Source organism: Diadema antillarum, unplaced genomic scaffold (assembly GCF_040938485.1).
Source record: "Diadema antillarum isolate AM-2024a unplaced genomic scaffold, OU_Dant_1.0 seq00000198_RagTag, whole genome shotgun sequence".
In the NCBI taxonomy this organism is placed as follows: Eukaryota; Metazoa; Echinodermata; class Echinoidea; order Diadematoida; family Diadematidae; genus Diadema; species Diadema antillarum.
This window is the reverse complement of record NW_027271260.1, coordinates 435,544-447,622: the sequence shown is the minus strand read 5'-3', so window position 1 is coordinate 447,622 and position 12,079 is coordinate 435,544. Positions and strand designations below refer to the sequence as shown.

Sequence of the window (12,079 nt, the reverse complement as noted above, 5' to 3'; positions counted from 1 at the left end):
AAAAACAGTGCTCTGTTAAGATGTCTAACCTATCTGCTCTTGTACTCCAGTTCTTCAATTATGTTAGCTACGTCATCGGTGGCCACCTATACTCCCTGAACGATATTGAGAATGGGGTCTTGCGAGCCAACAGGAAGCCCATAGGGGCCCTCTCCAAGCCCTTCTCCAAGGGGGACCCACGTCTGAAAGTGGCCCTCCACCTCCACGAGCCCCTCATCCACTTTGCCCTGGTCTGTGGGGCCAAAAGCTGCCCACCCATCAAGACTTACTCTGCAAAGGTATGTCAATGCCACACAATTTTCTCCCCAGGAAAAGTATTTGGGTTTATACGATGTTCAGTTGTGTCAGGCGATAATTTTGTGTTCTTTGGGGTAATAAATCTGGAACATTTGTTTGCCGAAAAAATTATTGTTGTTTTTTTTAATATGATTTTTTGTTCTCAATGATGCTAGAATCATAAGCCAAGTTATAACTGTTGTTGATTCATGTGCAGGTGACTTCATTCCAGTGTCAAAAGAGATGTAAAGATTTACATTTTCATACTGCTTTCACATATTTCTTCATCAGTGCATTCCAGAGGGTAAACAAACTGTTAAAAGCTTAATAATATGTGATTAATTTGTCTTTTCTCATGCTATAATCTTTCAAGCGTACACAGCCTTAGGCTAGATTTCTTGAGTTTAGCTATACTCATGCTGCTCCACATGCTTTAGACCACAATAATTTTACCATCAATTCAATAAAAATCACTTACATTTCAGACAGCTTTTCCTCTAGTACTTTGGCATGAGGTAACCTTTCCATGAGCTTTGCCTAAAGGGTTGCTTCTAAAGACCAGATAGTGTGTGGATACCATGTGGTGGGAAGGCTTGCCTGATACGGATACATGTATATCTGGAACACCCCAAACAAATATCTGTGTATTACACACACAGTGAAAGGAATCTTGCAACTGGAGTTGAATGTAATATAGTAATAGTAATGGTAATGGTTTATTTAAAAATTCATTTGCAGCCATGGAGATGGCTGAATTGCAGAATTTTGTACAATATCATTTCATTTTATAATAACATACATAGTCATACAATCATTCTTCGATCAAAATATAAAACTACACAATTATATATATATATAAACACCTGATGACCAAAACATCAAAATTAATCAAATACACTTGTACGCGCATATTAAAAAGCTGTGAGAAAAATTTAACATAATCTTCATGTCACCATCATATTTCAATACACAAAATTATAGACTAAAATATATCAAATATACACACATTATTCTCCTCCAAAAACTTTCAAATTTTGTTTATACATATACTGAAAAAAAAAATAAGACTGTAACCGAGGAGTATACACTTTGATGCACAGATTTGCTGACGGGCAATTCTGTTTTGGTAGGCTTGTGCTTTTTGAACTTTTAGCATGTTGTCAGCTGGGAACCAGAAGGGCACAATCAAATTCTAAGATTTGAGCGTTAATAAAAATGAAACAATCAATTTTCATGAAATAAACAGATTACTTAATCAAAAGTGGGTAGATTTACAAGCACTGTTCCAAATATTAGGTAAGATAGTGCCACTATCGTTTTGATTTGTAACATTTTACAGAAAATGTAAAAAGAAACAAATTCAAAATTAACACTGTAATACAGAAGAGATCATGCTTTGTGATACCAATAACTCAATACCCCCCCCCCCCCCCCCAAAGTAATGGTTACACTGTTCTGGTTCTCAGGCGAAGATACACAGCTGCAGGCAGCAAATGATGATGGAATCAATCAGGCCACTATTCTTTTCCAACACTACCAGGTCTTTAAACCCGTTGAGGATGAGTCCTGAGTATACTTGGGCAAGTGCCTATGGGAAATACGTGTTGTAGCAAAATCAGTCCGTCCTCAATGGGTTAAGCTTGCTTTATTTTTGCCAATTTACCCACACTTTTGACTGCAGGACATTGATAAGCAGCTGACACTGGCAGGAGAGGCCTTCCTTGAGAGCTCCGACGGCTGCCAAGTAGACGTCAAGAAGAGGGAGCTCCGCTTCAGCCGGATCTTCAAGTGGTACAGAGAGGACTTTGGCAAGAATGACAAGGAGGTAGGAGAACAGAGAGTAGGGCTAATCGTTAGTGACAACCAGGGGGGTGTTTCTTAAAGCTGTTCTTAAAGTTATGAACGACTTAAGAACGACTGGTGATCAGTTCCGATGTGCTATACTTATCAGAATTTCAATAATTCAGCACAAGAACTGATCACCTGTCGTTCGTAAGTCGTTCATAACTTTAAGAACAGCTTTATGAAACATCCCCCTGGGAGGCATTTCGTGAAGCATTTTGTCAGATATTTCATCTGGCAAACTTTTAAAAACTAATGAAATCCTTGAATCTGATCGGCTGAGAGCAAATTTGTTTGACAAAGCTGTGAGACAAAAAAAAAAAAATGCCTCATGAAAAGCCCCCTGATGGCCCAGGGGCACTCAAAAATTAATGTTGTTCCACCAAATTTCTGATAGGGTTAGATCTTTGGGGGGCCTGATTGGGCAACTGAGATTGAAAGAGGATTGACATGTTTCTTTGTAATTTGTGCCAATACACTTCATTTTGGGGTGACCAAAATGTCAGTTATAAAGATTTTGGTAGCCGAAATTGCCCGCTGGAGAAAAAGGGTCAGTGGCAAAAGCATACATTTCAATAGAAAACAATGGGATGTATTGATATTGATTCATGTAACTCTTTATGTGCCATGGTGAAAACCCCCTGTGTGCCATGTTATTCCGAGACACGAAGGTAGTCATACTTTGAGAAAGAATTCCGTTTTTCTAATTTGTATAACCTGTACAAATTTCTAGTAAGATGGGCATAATAGTAGGCAAAGTTAAAGAGGAATGCCAAACTTTGTTTCGGTATAAACTTTATGACAAATCTATTTCCAATTTCTCTTTCGAATGACCAGTTGCTACATTACTGTAAAGGCATGACTTTTGCTCATAAAACCGTGACAGAAACTTAGAATGTACGAGCAAATCTAGTAGGGAACACCGCTTAATAGTCAATCACCACATAGAATGCAAGCCGTATATGAGAGGAACAAAAGCACAAAAAACGCTTTCATTGTGCGGCTGGATTAGCAGTGATTAGCAATTTATCAATCGGTTTTGGCGGCTTTGTTTGTTGAGCAGAATATGCAAAGTTGGCACGCCGTCGACTGAGCAGGATGTGCGAATGTGGCACATAAAGACTTTACCTAAAGAATTGTGTCTGTAAGTTGTGGTCTGACTGTGTAACAGGGTCATTCTGGGCGTGTGTATCATATCATTAAAAAAAAAATTAAAAGGGAAACATGTTGACAAATTGAAAGCTTTTTAGAGAGTAGATGTGACATACATGTAATATGGCCATTTGGTACATTTTCTTGGTTATGAAGTTTACGTCTAGTCAGCATTGTCACCAGTAAGATTGTAAGATTTTATCGACTCTATCCACCCCCTCTCGGGGTATGCAGTAGTGTTATTGTAGCTGAAACTACATGAATCTACAGTGTGTGAACTTGAACGAATCCACTTCCACATCTTTCCTTGGGTTTAGCAGAATTGAAATTTCTCTGTTTTGAAGGTTTTCAGTGATTTTTGGTTTTCATTTGTATTTGTTTCAGTTAACCTTGTAAACAGGAAGATGATGGGCCACCACATAAAAACTGTTCTTGGAAAATATCTGTGGAATTTACATGCATCTAATTATATATTATGCAAAGACAGTAGATCAGTTTTCTAAACACCTCAGAGGCATACATGTATATCATAAAATCTGCATTGTTTTTGTTTTTTTTAATTTCTTAAGATTCTTGACGTGGAGAGTTGTACCAGGGGGCAGTATAAAGATGTCAAAATTTGATATCTGAACAAATTTGAAATATCATTTTTTCATCCAAATCACCTTGTTAGAATACTTGTTCTTGCAATGAATTTGGATCAGGGTATCATGGTAGGCTGCGTACGCTGTATCATGCCACGCATGAATGTAGCGACAAACTCACCATGCAATTTCTTTACTTAGTAGAGGCTACTATGTAATCCCGTGAGATTTTTGTGCCAAAATTGATTTTTTTCGCTAACTTTGTCAATTTGGGGGTGCTGAATCCAAAAAACTTTGGTTCCATTTTTTCTGACCACGTCTTCAGCCGCCATTTTGAATTTCAAAATGGCCGCCTTAGCAGACTGTATTTTGACCCATATTTCACAAAGTGAGCATTGTAGAAGCTTAAAATTTGGTGCAAAATGCATGGGTGTGATGTCAGACACTCTGATAAATCTTTGTCTGATATTGTGGATTGTTTTGATACAATTTGTAGGCTGCCATTTTGAATTTCAAAATGGCTGCCATAGCAAGCTGTATTTTTACCCATATCTCATAAAGTGAGCATTATAGAAACCTCAAACTTGGTGCAAAATACATCGTTATAATGTCAGACACTCTGATATATAATTTTCTGATTTTGTGGCTTGCTTTGTAGAGTTTGTAGGCCGCCATCTTGAAATTCAAAATGGCCGCCATAGCGTTTTTACCCATATCTCAGTTTGCAATTATTGTAGAAGCATCAAATTTTCAAGAATGCACATGCTTGTGGTGTCCAACGGTCCAGTACAGCTGTTTCCTAATTGTGGATCATTAGATAGGCCACCATGTTGAAATTCAAGATGGCGGCCATAGAAAATATGATCATAATACTGTGGTAAGCGCCTTTATAGATGAATGTGCCAAAATTGTCCTAGTTAGACTGAATTTATTTCCAGTTCACGCAGAATGACAGCCATCTCTCCATTCAAAATAGCCGCCAGAAATTCAAAATGTAAGGATGAGGTTCTAATTACGTCATCAAGAGATGCTGAGGGGCAAAAACTGCGTAAGGGGGGGGGGGGGGAGGGGGCATACCACTGTCCGATAGTGTGGGCAAGCGCGTAAGCGTTACATCCCGTATAGCCAAAAAAAAAAAAAAAAAAACCCGCTAAAACGGTTCGTTTTTGCCTCTCGGGCAACACGCTATTTTGCGTTGTGGAACCTCGTTAATGATTATATTTAATCCCAATCAATGAATAATTATTTGTACAAAAGCAAGCATTGATGCAATTGAAGGTGATCTTCAAAAACTTGATGCTGCCTCAAGAGAATGAAGACAAACAAGGAAAACAATGACAAGAAATGCTATGGTCACCCTACCAGGCATCCCATTCACAAGCTTGTTTGTTGGCCATAAACTGAAACATTTAAGGTTTGCTTGATATATTTCTGGAATAACACAGAATAAAGAAGGAATAAGTAGGCTTTTTTCCTGATTGCCCTTGAGTGGGTCATCTTCAATTATCAAGACTTCCAAGATGCTTACTGCTGTACAGCCAATGATTCTAAAACTACAAAGGAGTAATGATAGCTCAGTTCTGTGGCGCTTGCATCCATCAGAATTCCTCCACAACTTAAAAGATCATCACACGAGGGTAATGTAAGAAATTGTCACTGCCTTGAAGCTGATGAATGTGGTGTTTGGCAGTCAGGCATCAGAAAAATTCAAGGGAGATACTCCAGAAAGAGATGAAAAGGGCAGTTTTTATGTTCTGTACTAAGAATTTGTATCAGAGAGAATTAGAATATATTAATCTCTGGATTATTGTGAGAAAGGCCAGACATTCAGCTCGTGCAAAAAAAAAAACAAACACCATGTAAGATTGGATCCAAAGTCATTAAGCTTAAGGGATCACCACTTCTTCATAACATTTCTACTGGTTCTACAGCCTGATAGACTTGTCATTATCCAGTCATTTCTGAACGATACAATTATTGAAAGGTATAAGTTCTAAGCAATTCCACAATCACTCTTCATCTCATTGTTTCATGGCCTTCTCGTCATTCCTACCCATGCCTTAGAAATTCACAAAACTGAGCCAAATAATCAGCCTGAAAGCTGAAATACTGAGCAGTCAATTCCATCTGACACAGAGACCACAGCATGGAAAGAAAATAAAAGAGTTCATCAAAGATGCCATGGGAATTACTGTCACCCGTCACTCACAACAGATAGCCACAGCCTCATACCATTGTATGTATTAGAGCAACGGGAAAATCAGAGATATTGATTATTATTACGTAGACTCTAACATTTCAATTATCCTGATGGATCTTGGTGGTTTGCTTCACTTACTGCATTGCACGTTGTCTGCTCCATCACTGGAAAAATAAATTATAAAGGTACAATTGACAATTTTGAGAGATTATGCTCTGCAGTTTGTTGCGAAAAAACAGGAACAACTAAAGGTCTGCTTTTTCATGCCTTTCATGGTGATGGCTGAAGTTGAAAATTTGAGGATGTCTCCAAGAGCAGATGGACCAAGAAGTATCTAAACCTTGAATCATGCAGAATGTGCTATGACACATGCAGTCTGTGCCTCCAGAAGTTTGGCGTGGATGACTTCAATCAGGACAATTTCCTGCTTTACCCTCGTAGAGACTTGATACAATATATCCAGAGAACGAACCTTGTAAACTCTCACAACCTAATTTGTGCCTCTAATACCTATGAATATGATATATTAGATTGTAGATATTTCCAAAGGGCATGCATAAATCGTTCAATTATTATAAAATGCTTCGAACTTCCTACACCAACGGTAGCCACAAAATTCATTATCATGCTGAAAAGCAAGAAATGCAAAAGTCATTATTTCTGGAAGAATTTAGAACTAATTCTCCCCTGTGTACAGCTAAAGAGTGCTGTTTCTTTAAAGACACGTGCAGGGAATGAGCCTAGAAAACATTTAATTATCTAAGTGACTATCCCACGAATTATATAGGGCTAATATTGTAAGTTCTTACAACCAAATCGTCTAAATGGGGCATTATTTAGTCACTCAGACACAGTTTTTTTTTTGAAAGTCATTTGTTTTTAACATCAAAATCACATGATTTCCCATTCACAAATTTTACCCAAACGCTATGCTTTTAAAGGAATGTTTCACATGGCAGCCTTTTTGCATTTCAACACAACAGTGTACAGTTGTACCTACAGGACAGGAAACACTTCCGCTCACGCAATATTCAATGAAGTGATTGACTTATACATGATCGTTTCACCAAGCTTGGGTCATTACAGATCTTACAGCACCAAATATGGTCAAAATACTTGTTGAATTTCAAGAGTGGCGACCAATACAAATAATCCAATATTACACAATGTATAGGCCCTATGTGTGTGGTGTGTTTTAAAGAATGTATACTGTATACGCCACCATAAACATTGATATGTCTAAAAGTTGCTTGTATAACCAGATATATTAATTTAGCTGAAAAGCAGCCATTTCGAATTTTAAGAAGGCAGCCTTGAAAGTGATCTGCAATTTTAGGGATGGGAAAAGTGCATCTGAATGTTCAACATCATGAGCCCGGTTTATGCCCGAAATGTGAACTGTCTGTATTGCGTACAACATGAGATATGGGTCAAAATATACATTCAGTTATGGCGGCCATTTTGAATTTCAAGATGGCCACCTTTGATATCAAAATGAACCATCGTTTCAGAAAAAGATGTTTCAGAATGTCTGACAATATATGCATGCTCTCTGCCCCAAATTAGAACCTTACACAATGCATATGATGTGAGATACCGGTCCAATTACATTTGTTATGGTAGCCATTTTGAAATTCAAGATGGCCGCTAAGGAAAATGATCCATCATTAAATAAAAGAATGTATATATTAGCATGACTGACATCATATGCATGCTTTTTGCTCCAAATTTATAGTCTACATAATGCTTACAACTTGAGATATGGGTAAAAATATATTTAGCTATGGTGGCCATTTTGAATTTCAAGATGGCTGCCTAAAAATTGTATCAAAGCTATCAACAATATTAGAAAATGGTGTATCAGAATGTCTGACATTACAAACATGCTTTTTGCATCAAATCTGAACCTTCTATGATGCTCACATTATGAGAATTGGGTCAAAATACAGTTTGCTATGGCGGCCATTTTGAAATTCAAAATGGCGACTGAAGACGTGGTCGGAAAAAATGGAACCAAAGTTTTTTGGATTCAGCACCCCCAAATTGACCAAGTTAGCTAAAAAAATCAATTTTGGCACGAAAATCTCACGGGACCCAATATTTCGACATAGTAGACTGTACTAACTGGTGTAGAAATGATCTTCTCTCATATGATATTTTACATGAGTATCCCATTTCCTTTTTTTTTTTTTGAAGTGAACAAACTGTTGCTAAAGTTAGAAATTGCTTTTATACTTCCTCATGTCTGAACTCGGGTTACTTTTTGCTTCAAATAAGTCCATATTTTCCATTTGAAAACATTAGTTGAACATGACATGGTAAATACTCAAACCTGGATGCTCTGTATTCTCCATGAAGTGCAGGAGGTCTATCATTTTCCTCATGTGTTTTACTGTAAAAGTGGATATTTTTGGGCAAGTAATTTTTCACACTCTGCTGATTAAGATAAATTTTGTGTATTTTTAATTCCACAGAATCAAAATATTTGATTGTGGTACATGCAATAAGCAAAAATATTTGTGTGTCTTCTTTTTTGCACTCAACTAGTTTCTGGTTGCGCAAATTTTCACACTGAAGAAATGTCCACTTTTACTATAGTCGGTCAATTTTTCTACAAGTTCTCAAATAAATGGCTGTGTCCGCTGCAGGTTGCCACATTTGTGTCCAAACTGATTGGCGATGGTAAGAAGAAGGAGCAGCTGTCAGAGGTCATGGGTCATAAGGACTTCAAGGTCAGCTACATGAGTTACAACTGGGCGGTCAACTCCCAGCACTGATGTGACCTCTGTTCCCACGCAGTCATTGATGGTCACCAACAGCTGACCATACACAGCCAGATGGCTATTCCTGTCATATGCCACAAGGTCCCTCCATTGCATTGTCATGTATTCCCCCATAGACATGTGACATAAAATGTCAGACATGTCCATGTTGTATGCAGTGTCAGTTTGGGTGACTTGATATCAGGGTTTTCCATACATCATACGTATGTCTTACATAAACCACAGATGATATAATTCATATATGTATTTATATATCTCCTCATGTCTGACTTTTATAGATTCACCTTTTATATTATTTGGGGCAGTATAAATATAAATATCATCTATATGGATCATGATTTCAGGCTTTTTGGGGCACTCTAAAGAATGCATGTGGGTTTTATGGCACAATTTTACTATAACTTTGAGCATTGTTGAGGCAAGTGGACAACAGCAAGTGTTCTTCATATTTTCTGGCTTACATCCACTATAGAATTTCAAATAGTTGTTATGATTGCATATGTCTGTGGCTATGGGTTTTGTGTTTGATGCCAAAGTATAAGTAAACAATGGAGACTCTCTTACAAATATAAGAACCAAACCTGGGCATTCTTAAGAGTAATTATGATAGATACCAGTGGTTATTGTTGATGTAAGGTCATTCATTTACATCTTGAAGCTCAAAGCATATAACCTAATCATATTATGCTGGTGATTAGAATCAATCTGCCACCTTTTTTGTGCTCCACTCCATAAAAGCGAGCCTTAGATTTGCAACACAAATGCTTAGATGATGCAGCCTCCATGGTTAATAGACGATGAAAACAGCCGTTTTGTGCATGTCCCAAACACCATATTTTGCCTACGGATTAGTGTCATCTTAAGTGTTTGCGTCACAGATCCAAGGCCAGTTAATGAGCACTCCCTTAGACTGCCAATGTGCGCACATGTTTAATCAAGATATATACCTTGGTATTGGCTCAACCATAGTGTAGCTACTGACTGGATAGCCTACTATGCTCCGGAGTAGAGAGGTGAATTTATGGATGAAGTGACTTGCCAAAGACACGAGTATTGTAATGGGTCTTGAATCCTTGACCTTCAGTCTAAAAGTGTGTAGCACATTCCTGTAGACCACCACGCAATGTACACCTATGTGAAGAACACAAGGTACTGTAAAACATGATAGATCCTATATTCGCGGCATGAATTTTTCGTGAATTGGAGCCGACGGCCTTTTTTGCGGCATGAAATTTTCGCGAACTGCCACTGGCATTCAATGCATATAGTGTAGACAAGAACTTTTGCGTGCATTTAAATTTCGCGAATCTTGGCGCTCGCGAAATTCTCGAATTAAAATGCACGCGAAAATTTCTCGTTTTACAGTATTTGACTGGATGGTAGACAAATATGCATTGCAAAGGAGTCCTACCTGATACTTTTTCGTAAAGTGTGTGCTCTTAGAGGGTTCCACTTACTTCTTTTACATTCCTTCTTTGTGCCTGTTTCTTATTGACATTGTATTACCTTCAAGCACATATTTACTCACACTGGAATTACATGCATTTCTGTATGCATGTTATAGGTTTGGGTGAATGTTGAGTCAGAGGGTGCCTGAGTTTGGATCCTAGCAAAATCCTCATCAGAGGCAAAATGGCAAACATTAAGGGTAAGCAGACCCTTTTATAGACTGCAGACATTAAACAACATATATGCACTATCTTGGAAGAGCTAGGGATACTGAACAATGAAAACAAATGGGATTAAAGTTTGGTGTCATGAAGGAATTGTTCACGTGATGGTTGCAAATGTGACCCTGCACCTCAAAACAAACAAAAAGTCGCCAGACATGAATTTTTAGTTAAGACCATATTCTGAAAGAGCAGACTTTAAATTTTAAAATGATGTATAACTCAAATCAAATGGACTCTCCTAACCTATCTAAATATTGGAAAGAAAGCACAAACTCAGGAAAAGTGTGAACTGAGAAAAGAGGCTCTGAAGTACAGTGTCTATTCAAGCGCTTAATCTTTACCAAACTGTGTTGGGTGTGCGATGAATGATACAAAAAACAGGAAGTAAACCACCAGAGTAATAACAATGAAGGAATTATCAGATTAATCTGAAATTGAGAATGCCTCATTAACACATTCTGTCCATAATCAATGCTAACTTTCAAAGCAGTAGCACTATTCTTTCAAAAGTTATTAGAGTTGAAAGTGAAGAGTGTGGACAAGGTTTTTCAGAAATGAAAAAGGGATTCTAAAGACACACATAATCACACTATTCTACCAAAAATGTTTGAGATAAACTGCTAAAAAAACACTTTCCTGCCTGTTTGTGATACCAGATTTTAGCATAATGTAAAAGAAGACCCACTCTTTCAGAAAATATGAAAAAGTCAAGTTCGGCTAGGTTGACCCATTTCACTTATTTTCAGTCCTCACGCAAAATCAGAGTGTGCGACTTTATGTTCGTTTTGAGGTGCACGGTCACAAATATAATCAACGGATGGAATGCCAGGTTGAAGTACAAACCGGTATGTGTTCTTTCAATCTTAGATATGGTAATATAATTTAGATTTAACCCTAAAAAGACTGGGCTATTTTGGTAGCTCAAAAGACTGGGGGGGGGGGGGGGGGGGGGGCCTAAAGGGCCCCCCCTTAAGATCTCGGCCGTGGATCGCGCAATCGCCGCGAAAATTTGCACAATGGTAGTGTGCGATGTAATCTACAAGATCGTATATTTAAATTTTCCAAAATAGTCTTCTTTTATTTTATTTTGATTAATTATGCTAATTTATGCGAGAAATCAGACTCTTTGATCTAAATCAGTAAATAAAGCTCCAAAAGTGCTCATTTTTGGTCTAATTATTCTTTGTGGCATTCTTAGCAAATGTACTTGAAAAAAAATTCGGTATCAAAATTAATTTCTTATTTTATTGTTTTATGAATTTCTTATGTATTTCTTTGTTTTTTGACCTTTTGTTTTTGTTGTTTTTTTAACAAAATTTGTGGCAGACACTTTTTGAAGCATAATACTCCTAAAACAAATTAATTTTAGCCATTGAGAGTAAAAATATGCATATTTATATGAACCATGTGAACAAACTCAGTTTGCATTGACTTTGTACACAAAATCACATTTTTGAGCCATTTTCGGCCTCACGTGCATGTACAAAAAGTTATGTAACTTCAGAACCGTACCCCCGGGCGTCACAAATTTGGTGTCAAAATGTGCAGGAAACTCGAAAGAAAAAAGTC

The 12,079-nt window shown here is 37.5% G+C and overlaps 1 protein-coding gene across 1 annotated transcript; it reads left to right on the top strand.

Moving 5' to 3' along the window:
- Nucleotides 1-50: 50 nt before the first annotated feature.
- On the top strand, nt 51-10,013 carry LOC139728783 (uncharacterized; the record flags this gene model as incomplete). The annotated part of the gene is made up of 3 exons (XM_071639724.1): nt 51-278; nt 1,958-2,101; nt 8,703-10,013. Coding segments are annotated over 3 exons (501 nt in total), but the record flags the coding sequence as incomplete, so codon positions are not given.
- Between the last annotated feature and the right edge of the window lie 2,066 nt (nt 10,014-12,079).